At 38.5% G+C, this 16,536-nt stretch overlaps 1 protein-coding gene across 6 annotated transcripts in view; it reads right to left on the bottom strand.

The window, feature by feature from the left end:
* Window positions 1–16,333, bottom strand: part of MTHFD2L (methylenetetrahydrofolate dehydrogenase (NADP+ dependent) 2 like) — a 145,782-nt gene extending 129,449 nt beyond the window's left edge. For 3 of the 6 annotated variants that reach the window (XM_031010427.3, XM_055384794.2, XM_055384795.2), the window contains exon 1: window positions 16,008–16,280. In XM_031010427.3, the coding sequence (XP_030866287.3) occupies window positions 16,008–16,150 (143 nt within the window). In that variant the 5' untranslated portion in view covers window positions 16,151–16,280. Of the gene's footprint in view, window positions 1–7,833; window positions 14,223–16,007 lie in introns of those variants that run through there. The other 3 variants (XM_031010431.3, XM_031010430.3, XM_055384793.2) reach the window with 3 other exon arrangements.
* Window positions 16,334–16,536: the final 203 nt, after the last annotated feature.

Raw genomic sequence — 16,536 nt, 5'->3', positions numbered from 1 at the left:
AAAATTCATATGTTGAAATCCTAACCCCAAATGTTATGGTATTAGGAGGTAGGTCCTTTGGGTGGTGATTATACCATGAGGATAGAGCCCTCATAAGTGGTATTAGTGTCCTTTTAAGAAATTCCAGAGATCTCCCTTGTGCCTTCTGCCATGTGAGGACATAGCATGAAGACAGCTATCTATTAACGAAAAAGCAGGCCCACACCAGACACTGAACCTTCTGGTGTATTGACCTTGGACTTCCCAGTCTACAGAACTATAAGAAATAAATTTGTTTTTGTATAAGCCAACCAGTGTACAGTATTCTGTTATAGCAGCTCAAATAGACTAAGATGCTAACGACAGTGTACATTTCTTCACAACTTTCACATAAGTATATAAAACATATATATTATATACACATATGCATACATATGTATATACATATACACACATGCATACATATGTATATGCATATACACACATTTATGTATTCATATAAATTATCAAACTACATACTCAAGATCTGGACTATAATATTGCCTAAATTTAAAGCTCTGCTATTTTTTCTAAAGAGGCAGATCAATCAGCACAGCCTAGTTAAAACTGGCAACCATCTTGAAGACTGGACTCCACTATGTATACACGTAGCCCCACAATCTTGTGACCCTAAGGCGAAATCAGTTCGTTTTTGGTTAGCATATCCAGCACGAGACTCTGAAGTCATGAGCTTCATACTACACAACTCTTTTAACTTACTCAAAGAAAAATGTTATTCCATGGCCCCAGTCATGGTCCCGGACAACAGCTGTGAGTCTTGCCATGCTTGTCACTGATTATGGTGGGGATCAGGTCAGTAAACCGATAGTTTAGTTCCTCCCCAATGCAATGGCATCATTTCTAATGGAGTAAGTTTCCACAGAAGATTACTTCCTGGCAGTTTATAAGTATTTCAGAAGGTAAGAAGTGCTATAATTTGATAGATGATATAAACTATCTCTGGAAAGGCACAAAGAAATACTTTCTAGAAAGTCTTTTCTGCTCTCCATGACCTCAAACTTGAAAGTGGTGAATTACATTGCTCTTACTGTGTGTTTATTTTTTTAAAGGTATCTGATAAAGTAGAAGGTGGTCCCTTCTTCCTTCTGCCCCTGTCCTTTCATTATTGAATGGCCCGGTAAAAACATGATTACTACAAAAAACATCAAATGTAGGTCAATAAATATTATGAAAAGGAGGAAAAGGGAAAGAGTAAGAAGCAGAAGAGAAAGAGGAGGAGGAAAGGAAGCCCTTAGAAACCTTAATTCTTTGTGGTATCTGTACACTTTTAATTTTCTAATGAGGGCGGGTGCTATAAATATCCGACAACACACAAAATGCAAACTTTGTGCTCCTTCCAAATAAGTCAACTGCTCTCTCTAGCAGGTTTGTGGACACATAGGTAGAACTTGATCGAAAATACACCATTATAGCATGGCACCAGTCTTCCACTGCATTCATCTCAGTTCATGCAATTTTGATGTAAACAATGTTCTGCTAAGAAGCAATTCCAAGTGTGGCCTATGGATACACACATCAAAAACTGCCTGAAATTGCAGATTCCCAGACCCCACAATCCACATCTACAATTCAGAATTCCTGGGGGCAGGGGAAAAACCTGGAAATCTGCATGTCTAATAATTTCCTACATGTGATTCTTGTGTATGACCATGTTTGAAAACCACTTTAGTTTACCATAAAAGTGTATTTTAATAACAATCATAATTTATGAGTAAATAACTGAACAAATTGGTTAGACAATACAATCACAACTAGACATTCTAAGTAAACTCTACTTTTGATTCTAATTTTGTCTACTCTTCATTAAAATTTTAATAGCTTTCAAGACATGAAATGTCATGATAAATTCAATATAATAATCTTGTTCTGCTGTCTTATTTCTGTGAAAGATTTATTCAGTATAATTGTCATATAATAAACTTGACATATTTAACATGTACAAGTTTAATATATGTATATACCTGAGAAACCATCACTATAGTCAAGAAAATGAACATGTCTATCATTCCCAAAACTTTCCAGGTGCACCTTTAAAATTTTGCCACTCCACCTGTCTCTGCCAGATTCCATTCCTCAATTCACCATTCCAGGCAACCATTGACCTCTTTTGTTCAGTATATATTAGTTTGTATTATCAAGAATTTTATAAAAATTGAATCAAATACTACATACTCTTTTTTGGCCAGCTATTTCCACTTAGCATAATTATTTTTTAATTAATTCACAGTTGCATGTTTGAATGGTTCATTTCTTTTTTATTGCTGAGTAGTATTACATTGTATGGATATACCAATATTTGTTTATCCATTCAATTGTAATTAATGGATATTTGGGTTCTTTCCAGTTTTTGATCATGACAAATACAGCTGTTACAAACATTTTATAACACATATGCTTTAATATATTTTGTACACATATGCTTTAAAATATTTTTTTGGTGGGGGACAGAGTCTCTATCACCCAGGCTGCAGTTCAGTGGCAAGATCTCGGCTCACTACAACCTCCGCCTCCTGGGTTCAAATGATTCTGATGCCTCAGCCTCCAGAGTAGCTGGAATTACAGACACATGCCACCATGCCTAATTTTTGTATATTTAGTAGAGACGGGGTTTCGCTATGTTGGCCAGGCTGGTCTCGAACTCCTGGCTGAAAGTGATCTGCCCCTCTTGGCCTCCCAAAATGATGGGACTACAGGTGTGAGCCACCACTCCTGGCTGCTTTAATTTCTTTTGAGCAAATATCTCAAAGGGGAATGGCTAGGTCACAACATAAGTGTATGTTTAAATATGTTAAAAACTGTTACGTTACAAAAACACTGTACCACTTTGCAACTTTGCATTCCTTCAAACAGTACATGAGTTCTGGTTGCTCCATATACTTGTCATCACTTCAGATGGTCAGGTTTTAAAACTGTTGACATTTTAGTGGACATATGGTGGTATGTCACTGTGCTTTAAATTTGCATTCCCTTAATGAATACTGATGTTGAACATCTTTTCATATGCTTATTTGCCATCTGTGATCTTCTTTAGTGAATTAAATAATTAAGTCTTTTGCCCATTGTTTAGTAGGTTGTTTCCTATTTTGAATTTTTTTTAATTTTATTATTATTATACTTTAGGTTTTAGGGTACATGTGCACAATGTGCAGGTTTATGACATATGTATACATGCGCCATGCTGGTGTGCTGCACCCATCAACTTGTCATTTAGCACTAGGTATATCTCCTAATGCTATCCCTCCCCCCTCCCCCCACCCCACAACAGTCCCCGAAGTGTGATGTTCCCCTTCCTGTGTGCATGTCTTCTTATTGTTCAATTCCCACCTATGAATGAGAACATGCAGTGTTTGGTTTTTTGTCCTTGCGATAGTTTGCTGAGAATGATGGTTTCCAGTTTCATCCATGTCCCTACAAAGGACATGAACTCATCATTTTTTATGGCTGCATAGTAGTCCATGGTGTATATGTGCCACATTTTCTTAATCCAGTCTATCGTTGTTGGACATTTGGGTTTTTTTAAAGTTCTTTGTGTATCCTAGATTCATGTCCTTTATCAGATATGGGGTTTGAAATATTGTCTCCCAGTCTGTGCTTTGCCTTTTTATTCTCATGTTTTTAGAACAGTTCTTAATTTTAATGTACTCCAATTTATTTTTTCCTTTTATGGACCATGCTTTTAGTGTTGTATAAAAGAAATCTTTGCCTAACTCAAGGTCACAAAGGTTTTCTCCAGCGTTTTCTTCTAGATGTTTTATGGGCCTAAGTTATACATTCAGTTTATGATTTATGTCTATTTTTAGTTTGGTGAGAATTTGTATGAGGCTACTGCCAAGTGTTTTTTATGTCTATTGAGATGATCATATGTTTTTCTCGAGTGTTAGTCTGTTAATATGGTAACTGATTAATTTTCAAATGTTAAATCAAACTTGCATTCCTGGGATACATCCCAGTTGGTTATTATGTATCTATCCTTTCCAGACTATCATGGATTTCATCTGAAATTTTGTTAAAATTGTTGCATCTACATGCATAAGAGGTGTTTGTAGTTTTCTTTTCTTATAATGTTATCATGTAGCTTTGATACCAGGATGATGCTAGCTTCATAGAATGAGTTAGGAAGAATTCTATCCTCTTCAAATTTCCAGAAGAGTGTGTAAAGAATTGGCATTTTTTTCTCGCTTAAATGTTTGGTAGGATTCACCCATGAAGCTATCTGATTCTGGGGTTTTCTTTCTGGGAAGGTTTAAACCTACAAACTTAAATTCCTTAATATAGAGGGCAATTCAGGTTATCTAATATTTCTTGAGTGATTTTTGTAGCTTGTGCTTTGTACCTTCCAATACTTTGTATGTAATTATAAGCAAATCAAGTTAAAATAAAATAGAACTTTTGAGGTTTTTATTTTTCAAAGTAAAGTAGCAAACTTTTTTCACTGTTTCCTATGAATTTCTGGTGAGGATATTTTATGAATTCATTTAAGTAGCCTTTTGGCACTAAGATAACAAGGATCTTGTATATTAGCAAATACTAAGAACTGCAGATACAGCAACAAATTCCAGCACAACTCATTTATAAGTAGTATCAAATAAAACTTTCCATAAATCAATTTGTGTCAGCAATATTTTCTTAGGGTAGAACATTATTATAGAAGCAGATTCATCTGTTAAAAAAACTAGTAATCACCTAACACAGTAAGGAATATACATTCTATTTTAAAATATAAAAACATCTGAACTCTGTCTTGCATTTTATAGCATGTGAGTAGTGATGCTACTGCTGACATATTATTGATTCACTCACATTAAACAAAATAATTTGTTCACAGGCCACTGTGAAGCTGGCAATCACTGAGTATAATCCAGGCTAATTATGTCCTAGACAGTACAAATCTGCGTGACCTGGAGAGTGTCAGAGAAGACCAATAGCATAAACTGATTCCCAGACTCCAAAGAGACAACCTGTATACAGATTAAACTTAACTGTACCGTGCATATACAAGTCTAAGACTGTTCAGGGTTTACTTTAAATTACAGCACTGAAGTGCTAAGTCAGCTCGCTAACTAATTATAGCAGACGTGATACAGCCTGGCTAGCTGGTGTTTATGGGTAAATTAGGAGTTAGGTCTCTGAGCATTTTCAGTAGCAACTGGCCCCTCCAACTGACTCCATCAGTCACCGTAGAGACTCAGCAAGCCTAGCTCTGTAGGAGTCACTATAAGAGGCAAAATGAAGCAACCTCAAATTAATGCAGGTCCAATGGGAGAGTGCCTGTATTGGTCCATGTGCTGGAAGAACTAGTCAACTCACACATTCTCATTACTTTAGTGCATAAACAAATTAGATTTTTCAACATGAAAATTCTTGAAAAGCTAAAAAGGTTAAACATCAGCAACAATTCAAATGTTCAGCCCCTGAATAATACATCTCCTAAAATTTCTCTCCGGCTTGTCTTGATCTCCTCTAATCCATTTTCCATACTGCAGCCAGAGTGATTGTTTTCTAATTTAACTACAGCACCTCCCTGGTTAAAACTCCCCACGACATGCTCATTGTTTATTCACTTAACAAATATATATTGAAAGTCTCCTATGTGCTGAAAACTATTTTGGGCACTGGGAATATAAATAATAGGGCACAAAACAATTACCTACTTTTATGGAAACTATATTCTAGTTGAAGAAGATATAAGCAAATTGAAAAACAACAAGTATTTAATATGTGTAACATGAGGCAGAGAAAGGACTTATCTGAGGGCCAGAGTTATTTTACATAGGTGGGTTAAGGTATCACTTCTCTGATAAATCAGGTGACACGTGGGCAGAAATGAATGAAATGAGTCATGTAGATTTCTGGAAGAAAAGCATTCTAGGCCAAGGGAAGGGAAGAACAAGTATGGAGGCCTTTAGCAAGGAGCATACCTGAAATCTTTGAGGAACTGCAAGAGGCCAATGGTTGCAGTGGAAAGAACAAGTGAACTAGGATAAGACATGAAGTCAGAGAAGGAATGGGACATCAGATTATATAAGGCCCTGCAGGCCTTTGAAAGGATGTTGGCTTTTACTGTGAGACACGAAGCCATTTAGAGATTTTGACGTGACTTTCACTTTTAAAATAACTGGTGAAAAGAAGGATAGACTCTATGAGATCAAGGGGAGAAGTGGAGACTCCAGCTAAGAAGCTAGTGTAGTATAACAAACAAGGGATGATGGGGAGTTAGGCAAAGGGGTAGCCATGGAGGTGCTAAGTAGTCTGATTCTGAATCTATTTTGAGAGTGGAACCCTTGGGAGTTACTGAGATTGGGTGTAGGATATGAAAAAAAGAAAAACAGAAGGCAAACATGACTCTAACATTTCTGACCTGAGAAATTGGGGGAAAAAATTAACTAAAATCCCAATTCCCTATGGGTTACACACTTCTGCATGAGCTACTTTAGCCTCACTGTTAAAGAACACTGTGCTTAGTGAGTCATGCACTACACACCAGTCATATTTTAATTCATGAACTGCACCATGTTCTCTCCGGACCTTCACATATAATATTCCCTCTGCCTGAAACACTCTTCCTTCCCTTTCTCACCTCTCCAACCACTTTGCCAAGTCTGTCCCACACATTGCTCAAGTCTCAGCTTATAAAACACTCCTGTAATGTTTTCCCAACCCTGTACCCTGGGAATCTGCTGTGAGCTCCCACAGTACCTGGTTTTTACCCTTTTGTAGTATTTTAAATCACTGATATTGTCTAGTTGTCTACCTGTGTTCTCTGGATAGGCAGCCTGTAGCTCTCCATTTCTTTATGTCAATTATTGTTAATTTTGTTCTTTTTGTGGTGCCATGTTTCCCTAATGGTTCATAAGCCTGTGGCCTTTCATTGCTGTCTATAGCTTGAAGAAGTAGGCGCCTATTCCAGTCTTTATAAACTGGCTTCAGTAGGGAAAGCCCTTCACCAGTCAGTGGATCTAGAGATTCTTGATGGGCCATCCGGCATGGTCCACGGGTGGGCTTGCTGCTAAAGCCCTTGGATTAGTTGGCAGGTGATGCCTAGGTCAGCAAGTGGTGGGCCTAATACTTCAACTCACAGGGGGCTAATCTGGTGCATGGGTCCACTGGGGTGGGCTGTCAACTGGGTATATAGGAGTAGTCCTGGAGCCTTGGTCTGCAAATACAGACCTGAAGCCTAGGTTCATAGGGGCCATCCTGGCACTGGGGTAGGTCTTGAGCCTGAGTCCATGGGGACCAGCCTGGCACTGGAATGGGTTTGGTCCCAAGTCTGTGGGGACTAGGCTTGCCCAGGGTCCTCTGGAATGGCCCTGGTACCTAGATCTGCAGGGGAAGACCTGGTACCTAGAACCATGGGGTTGGGTGCAGAGTTTGGGTCCCTGGGGATAGGCTTGGACCTGAATTAATGGAAGCTGACCTGGTACTGGGGCAGGCTTACAGTGTGGGTCCATGAGTTTCTACCTGATGCCTAAGTCTGCAGAGGCTCAGCTGGAATCTTTGGATGCTGCCCTGGCATTAGTGCAGGCCTAGAGCCTGGGTCTGCAAGGACTGGCCTACAAGCTATGTCTGTGGGGGCTGGCCTGGCACTGGGATGGGCAACACTTGTTGCATTTTTTTCAAAAGTTGTTGGACATTATCAATCAACATACTCAACAAACAGACCAAATGGGGGTAGGGACACCTTCAGATTTAAAGTTTTTAGTGAATTGTAATCAGTGAAACCAAAGCTTACAAACAGAAACCTTATCTCTTCAAAAGGAAGGGAAGAAGTAAACTAATTTAAAAAATCATAGCTCAAACAATGCACAAGTAATTTTAATTTCTGTCCTTACAAGAGAAGACACAGAGACACATAAAAAGGGAAGTGAAGACAGAGAGGGAAGACAACCATTTAACAACAGAGGCAAAGACTGGAGTTATGCAGCTGCAAACTCCTTGGGAACACCAAGGACTGCTGGCAATACCCAGAAGCTAGTGGACAGAGTGTGGGCCTACAGATACTTTGATTTCAGACTTCCAGCCTCCTTCCACTGTTTCCAGTGTGAAAACAGATTTCTGCTGTTTCAAGCTACCTAGTTTGTGGAACTTTGTATACAGCAGAATTAGTAAATAAATACATCTATAATAGCAATTTTAAATAGTTCAATGTCTGAGAAGAATCTTCTGATGGAACTCATATTTTTTGTTGAATAAAATTTCCTGGAATAAATTACCATTTTGTAAAACATTGGAATACAATTGAGAAAAACTTTAATTTTCCCCATCTAAATATGGTAAACTATTTTTAAAATCATACACAAAAACAACTTATTTCTTTTATCTAAATATTTGTCAAAGAAAAGTACTTTGAAAAGATACACCAAGATAGCACCTGTGAAAATACTTAGGCTAAAATATCTTCCCATTTCAATGTGCAAAATGTAGAATTAAGACTGTTCCATTTAGCAGTTTATGTGGTGTTTCAGCATCTATAGAGACAGTACCTTTAAAACTAAAATAACCATTGTCTAAAGCAAAGATTCTATTTGCAACTGTTAAGAAAATTGTAGAAAATTTAATTTTAAAATTAAGCATAAGGGCCGGGCCTAGTGGCTCACGCCTGTAATTCCAGCACTTTGAGGGGCCGAGGCGGGTGGATCACGAGGTCAGGAGTTCAAGACCAGCCTGACCAATATGGTGAAACCCCGTCTCTACTAAAAATAGAAAAATTAGCTGGGCATGGTGGCATGCGCCTGTAGTCCCAGCTACTCAGGAGGTTGAGGCAGGACAATCACTTGAACCCAGGAGGCGGAGGTTGCAGTGAGCCAAGATCACACCATTGCACTCAGCCTGGGTGACAGAGAAAGACTCTGTCTCAAAAATAAATAAATAAATAAAGCATAAGATCTTATTAACTTTTTTCAGAAAATTATCAGTATCAAGGTATTAAAAGATACAGCTAAGAAACTGATTCAAGCGTGCGAATATGCACCAGGAATAATTGTTCATGCTGAATGTTCATGTAATATAAATTTTTATTTTAACATATAAGGATATAAATTATCTTTTAAAATTTTAATTTTGAAAATGGTCTGAAACTATTCTATAAGTTCACTAATATATTTGTAAGCCAATAAATATTCCAAATACATAATTTTCATTACATTCGCACCCCTTTTTACTCTAAAAAATGTGCTAGTTTGGCCAAAAAAATTACATAGTGACCTTGCCATTAATGCATATCAAAAATAAAATCCATTTGACCCCTTAGATATTGTTTACATGATGCGCCCTGTCATTACTTGCTCAGGTGGTTTCCCACCAAGGCAGAAATGACCTTCCCCCAAAGGCAAGAAAAGGTGCCCTCCCTTCCAAAAGCCCAGCCTACTGCTGGGCTAGCCACGAAATGTGGCTTCATCAGGAGGCAAAAATTAAAGAAGGGAGGTGGTGGCTAGTGAGTAGCAGGGCAGCACTATGTAGTACAAACTACTCACCTGAAATTAGAAGTCCTGAGCATCAGAGCTCTGGGTTACCATTAGTAGCAATAATAAAGTTAGGCAAGTCACTTAGCTTCTCTCAACGGCATGCAATTTCTTCATCTATATAATGGGAATACTCTCTTGTTGACCTTACATTACATAAGAGGATTTGGCTAAAAGTTCATGGGCTGGTTTGCAAAAGTGGCTCTTTCTCTTAGTTTCTGCTAAATTACAGATGGAGACATATTTCGATAACCAGAAACATTATGAGAGCAGAAAGTCTTCAGCACTTAGTGCTGTTTCCATGGGCTTGTTTACTTGCACTTCCAGAAAATAAACTAACCATCTTATCTACGCTTATTAGAATCAAATGATGTATTTAATAAACTAGAGCAAAATAACAAAGGGGGAGGATTATTTCTGTGTATCAAAATATTCTTCCACAAAAAAGTAGCTTACCAACAAATAAAACCTAGTCAAGATCAATAGTTTATTTAATTCGTATACTTGGCAAATCCATATCTTAGTTTCAATCTCATCTTTATTCACGACTTCAACTAGAGCTGCAATGAACCATTTTATCTCTATAATGTTGAAAAAACCTGGCCAGGCACGGTGGCTCACGCCTGTAATCCCAGCACTTTGGGAGGCTGAGGCGGGCAGATCACGAAGTCAGGAGATCAAGACACATCCTGGCTAACACGGTGAAACCCCGTCTCTACTAAAAATACAAAAAATTAGCCGGGCGTGGTGGCGGGCGCCTGTAGTCCCAGCTACTTGGGAGACTGAGGCAGGAGAAGGGCATGAACCCAGGAGGCAGAGTTTGCAGTGAGCCGAGATCGTGCTATTGCACTCCAGCCTGGGTGACAGAGCAAGACTCTGCCTCAAACAAAAAACAAAACAAACAAACAAAAAAAGACGAAAAATCCTAATAGAATGATTAACAATTCCAAGCTCTACCCAGGCCCTAACATACAGTTTAATTGCTTTATATCTTAGGGCATATCTTTGATGTCTTGAGTTTGTACAATAGAAATGAAACCCCCCAAAAACAGGGCAAAATTCCATAGGGAATAAAACCAATCACCAGTATAGGGAGTCTTTTGAAGTGTGTTATTAAAATAAATGAATACCTGCAAGTGTTAAGTTTATGACCTCTTTAAAAAAATTTGTTTCATACCCCAAGTACCCTATTCACATCTTGAAGTAATTTTACTAGAAATTACATCTGCAAATCAATAAAAAGTAAAATACCTTTTCATTATATATGACTCTTCTTGATATTCAGTTTTTTAACTAGTTAACTTTCTGACTGTGTACTAAACAATATCCATTGTTTTCAAACTAACTTTGTCAGAAAGAACCTTAGATGCTAAGCTTTGTGCCACAAAAGCTCTTGGCCTATCTGTTGAAACCTGTGGACTCTTTCTCAGAACAATCCTTTTAAACATTCAATATAAAATACAGATTACAAGGAAAACCAGTTTTACTGAAATATTATCAAATGCTTTTTTTTAAAAGTATTAAATAACAGGATCTAGTGGTAGGTCTAACTACCATAACAAAATAGTGATCTGCAGATGATGTTTTGTGGTATCTGCCTCAACTTTGTGATACTGAAATATTTGTAAATTATATTAGCAAGTCACATATACTGATGATATTATGTATTTGTTGCCAACACTGACAATGGAAAAAAAGTGCTCAATTTATCAGAAGTTAGTAACCCCCAATCCAAGTTTATGGATCCCCTGAATTCTATCCATAAGGTCCTAGGTTAAGAACATCTCAAACTGAGGGAATCTAACAAAATAATTTTAAAATTTACATGCAAAATTAGCTTTCTAGATTCACAAAAGTTGTATGAGATTTAATATTAATAAATGTTTCAAAAAGAAGAAAAAGTGAGATAAGTCAATAATTATAAACTGCTTGTAGAGAAGAACACCAGAAAGATGATGTGGGTTCAAGCCTTGTCTTCACCATGTATTTACTGTGTCAACTTGACAAGTTTAATTTCTTTAAGCCTCAATTTCTCAATCTGTTAACTGGGAATAGTAATAGTGTCTATCTACTTCCTTTAGTTGTTGTGAGGATCGAAGGACATACTGTATATGCAAAATCTCAGCAAAGTGCTTACCACTGACTAAGAGCTCCTTAGATATTAAGAAAATTGTATTTTTCAACAATACAACTGAATTCCTTAAAAGCATGATGGCATTCATTGCAGTTCCAGTTAATCACAAACAGCCAAAAAAAAAAAAAAAAAAAAAAAGTGGGGAGAGAACATCTGTTGTAAACTATACACACACCCTCACTTTAGAATTATGAATCTTTGTATCTTTAGATAGTCTTTGGATCTAGGAACACTCTAATGAGCCTAATTACAGAAACCTACATAGAGTTCAGATGATGCAGTGAACAAACCCTGTTGGTATGACATTGACAAGGACATGACCTCAATCTGAGAGTAAATTATTACATATTTTCCAAGAACTAGACATTAAAAAGCAGCAAGATGGTTAGGTAAGTTAGAGCCAATTGATTTAATGTAATATGACACAGTCATTGAAATGCTAATAAAAACAATAGCAACACAGAAACCACTTATGATGTAACATTAAGTGGAGCAGCTGGCTAGGCCTTCTTGGATAATATCCCGCCCTGAATTCTTTAACACTACTGTTAATTTAGGTTCAGACTGTGTTCTGTTCTGACCATAAAGTTTTCTACATTGTATGTAAAATGTTGTCTCAGATCCAAAGTGAATTTCTTAATAGCAAATCTCATTTATTACTAATCATTTCTTTAATTTAGCATACTCATTTACAGCTCAAATTTCACCTAAGCTCCTCTCTTAAACCTCCTTCCACAACTTAATTATCTCTAAGCCAAAGTGTAATTTTACTGAGTTCCATGGGATTCCTTGAAAGAGTACGTGGCCATGAAAAGATCATCTGGTGCTGCTCCTTTCTGCTGTTTTCATCCTCCCATCAGGGTACTAATATGAAAGAATAACAACTTCAAGGCATTTGAAATACAAAGATTTGGGTCATTAAAGAACTTGCCAAATTATTAGTAAGACCATAATTAACTAACAAGATCTAAAATTAATACTAGTCCCTCTTTTTCATCTACTGATCCATTTTAGTCAAAAATCTTGATTGTGGAGATATTAGAACACACTATCTCTGAACAGCTGGAACAAAGAAAATAAAACTTAAGATATGAGAGACCAAATGTTGAAATACTTAGTTTTTGAATTTAAAATGACATAAGAACTTCTTAGAAATCAAAATTGTAGCCAGATGGCTATTATATCTCATTTCAGTAGAACAGGTACAGCAGAAAGATAGGAACACCACCCACATTATCACATTTGCCAACTAAATAGAAGATGATTTTGAGAAACTGCCTTTCCTAGTCATTAGAAGAGACAGAAATATAGAGTAAGTAGTAGAGGGAAGAGTCTGAAAAATAAAATGAACATTGTTACTGATAAAATGTGTCTTTTTAAATTATTAAACTTAACTACCCATGGTAAAAGATATGAATACTTAAATAACACAAATAAGTATCTTTTACTAGTTCCAAAAATGTAGATTTTTTTTTAAATGTGGTCTAGCTGCAAAAATTATAAAGCCGATGCCAGTGCGACACAAAGAAAGGTGAAACTTCCATAAAGACCTGTAGGCAGTACACAATTTTTTTAAAAGCTAAAAGAAATAACAGTATGAAGACAAAAAAGAGAACCTACCAAATTAACGATCTGAGCATTCACTGAGCAACAGGATAAACATGGAATGCTTGGGATATCCATTTAGTTAATTAAAATAAGTAGTTCAGGTAGAATAAGCCAAAGCGGGTTTTGTGAAAGTCCCTGTGTTGCAGGATACCTGCAAATCTGCTTTGAGCATGGCATTAATGTGCAAGGTCTATAACCTTCCCACCCAAATGGGATGGGCTGCTATCAGACTCCTCACACTGAAAAGCAATGGGCACAAACTCATGTGACGCCTTTTAACCCAGGACATTTTGATTTGTAAACTCCTCAAATACCACAACAAAATGGGAAAAATTTAGTTACAAAGACTTTTTTTTTTCATTTTTAACCTTTTGCCTGGATAGTTAATTCATTTCAATAAACAATAAGCTGCAACAAGGGCTTATTTATTACTTTAACATTTATTTCCCCCAATTAATAAGACCTAAATTCTCCTGCATAAACAGGAAAACAAATTCACTGCAAATTTTAAAGGAAAACTCATTGAGAGAAAAATGTTAAACGATACTTCAAAATATGGTAACTTCCAAACTCCATCAAACATTAATTATTGAAATTCTACTTAAAAAAGTTCTCCACTAAAAAGTACTGTAAATATTCCATTATTATAGGCATGTGGCCAAAATATGAAAAAATAATCAAAGATACTTTTTCAATTAAGGCTCTACACAGCTCAGAAATGGTGATAAATCTGCTAATTTAAAACAGTCAATATCACTGGGATAAGAGTTTATCAAACTCAAAGGCAATTTTCAGTAAGAATAACACTAAGGTGTAAATTTCATGGCAAAAGAAAAGATGTCAGACTTAAACCACATTAACTATGAAGAACTAGACAACTAATGTGTCATTATATATATAAAAGAGATGACTGTGGATGGGGACAAGTGGGGAGGCAGACAGTGGCAACCTCTGGAAGATGGAATCTCTTCTCTCTGCTGGTCCTAGAAGAGAAAAGAGACACCAATAAGCATCAACACACTGTCCGAATTCCTCCCCACCCGAGACCCACCAGTCCACAGGTGTTTCTCAACCTTGGGGCCAACCTCACCTTCAGAGATGGTATTCAGTACAAAGAGGGCGTCAAAACCCCCGCCTTATCTTAACTTGCCTAGTGCCATCTTTAAAAAATAAAAACTATCAAAATATATTACTTTTTTTATAACTATAATCTGCATCAAGTGGAACTGAAAGCAGCCAGGCTGAAATTAGTAACTCTTACAGTGCATAGGGATAATAGCTTTCCAAAACCTTTGCACTCAACTATTTTAAATTATAAAGAGGTCATTATGTGTAACTTAAAAGTTTTGAATTCTACATGAGTTGGTGTGTGTGTGTGTGTGTGTGTGTGTACAAAGCAAGTGGCTACAACCAAATTTTGGGGTTGTAACTGTTGTTTGTAATGACTTCCATTCAATGTATGCAGGTCATGGAGAAGATGGGGAGATGGAGTTGTTTACAGCAAGCTGACAAAGGGAAATTAATCAAGTTCTACTATTTGAAACAAGTTATCCTCACCCTGAAAAGCACCCCTAAAACAACTGAGATTCAAAAAATAATGATACAAACAAGTAATTTAGAGTGACGGCAAATAATTTCCTCAATTCTTTAAAACAAATAGAATTCTACAGAATCTGCTTTTCCTAGGTAGTAGATCTAGCTGGTCGTTCCAAACTAAGCGGAACATTCTTACCCAACCTACTACAGCTTACACAACTCTGATTCACTGTTATTTTCTCACATATCCTTGTGGAAGACCTAATCACAAGAAATTATGTCCAAAGCAAATCCTATAGGAAGTAATTTTTAAATTCAGACACTCGAGACTAAGATCTAAATGTACACAATAGGGAGTTAACTGATTTAAATTAAATAAACAGTATCTATGTTTCCACGTTACCAGTCATTGCTTTTCTAGGGATTGTGCTGGGCACTGGCGGATACAAAAACTCGAGTGAGAGACAATTTTGGACATAAAATGGCAATGAAAGCGCATTTCTGGAAGCCCTGAAAGTCTGAAAACAGAGGCTCTTCTGGACTCACAAGCTCTGGGTCAAGAAGATGTATTTTCATCTTGTTAAGACGGATTTTGCAACTAAGACTGGTAAAGTATAAGATAGAAGTGCGTACCCTGTTGTATTTGCATGGTTCTTGCCAGCAACCAAGACATGTAATGAATCTAAGTCTCATCACCTGACAGAGGTTTAGGGAGAGCCATACATGAAAAGACTGAGAAATCTGGATTGATATTTGGTTTTGTGAAACCATAAATAATTTTAGAGTTGGAAAAGACTCAGACAAAACTATTAACAAAGGAATTCAGAAACGCAAACATTAGTAAGTCATCTGGACAACGCCTACTCCTTTATTTAAGAAACACTAAAATAACCAAAGTAAAAACAAATGTTTGACCAAGCCGACCACGTGTTTTTATACTACCTTTTCTTAGTGCCTCAAATGTCTTCCTAAATCAAGTGCAACCGCTGCAAAGATGGAACGTTCTGGTGCGAGAGCCCAGAGCAGAGCACGTTTTCGTTCCCCAAGCTGAGGCAACTGCAACTCGCCCGTGCGACCGGCAAGGCCACCTCACAGCCAACGCTGTCCTCGATCCAGCCCGCCGCCGCGCGGCCGCCCACGAGCCTTGGGCCCCACGCGCGCGAGCGCCGCCCGCGCCCCCGCCGCCCTCCCACCGCCAGCGGCTCCTCACCCGGCGCCCGCAGCCCTCGTACCTCACACCGCTGCTCCGAAAGCCCCGGAACGCGCTCCCGGGCTCTCCCGGTGCCCTTACGGAGGGTGCTGTGCTTCTGCCCAACGCCGGCGCTCGGCCAAGGCGGCCGCGGAGCAGCGAGAAGCCGCGGACCAGCACCGTCATGGCCGCGGCTCCCCGGCTTCCGGACCGGGGCTCCACCTCCCGCGACTCCAGTCCTCGCGGCTGGAGGCCTGGCTCCGCCCTCACCCGGCCTGGCAGGGCAGCAAGTAGCGCTGCCCAGCCAGGTTCCGGCAGACACGCAGAGTGGGGTCAAGAGCGGTTCCCAGGACCGGGGACGGAACTGACAGAGCGCCGGGTCCGCAGGGGGCGGGGCCAGGACCCAAGCCCCGGGCCCTCTGAGGATGTGGAGGCGTGCAGTGTGGCCTGGCGACTGGGCCCCGCACCCAGCCAACATACAGCTGGCATTCCCATAGCGACGGCACAGAGAAGGCCTCCAAACTATCACTTTAGGCAGCACGCCCCACTTTCCACCAAGCCAGAGATCCTGC

Source organism: Gorilla gorilla, chromosome 3 (genome assembly GCF_029281585.2).
Source record: "Gorilla gorilla gorilla isolate KB3781 chromosome 3, NHGRI_mGorGor1-v2.1_pri, whole genome shotgun sequence".
In the NCBI taxonomy this organism is placed as follows: domain Eukaryota; kingdom Metazoa; phylum Chordata; class Mammalia; order Primates; family Hominidae; genus Gorilla; species Gorilla gorilla.
This window is presented reverse-complemented; position numbering and strand designations above follow the sequence as displayed.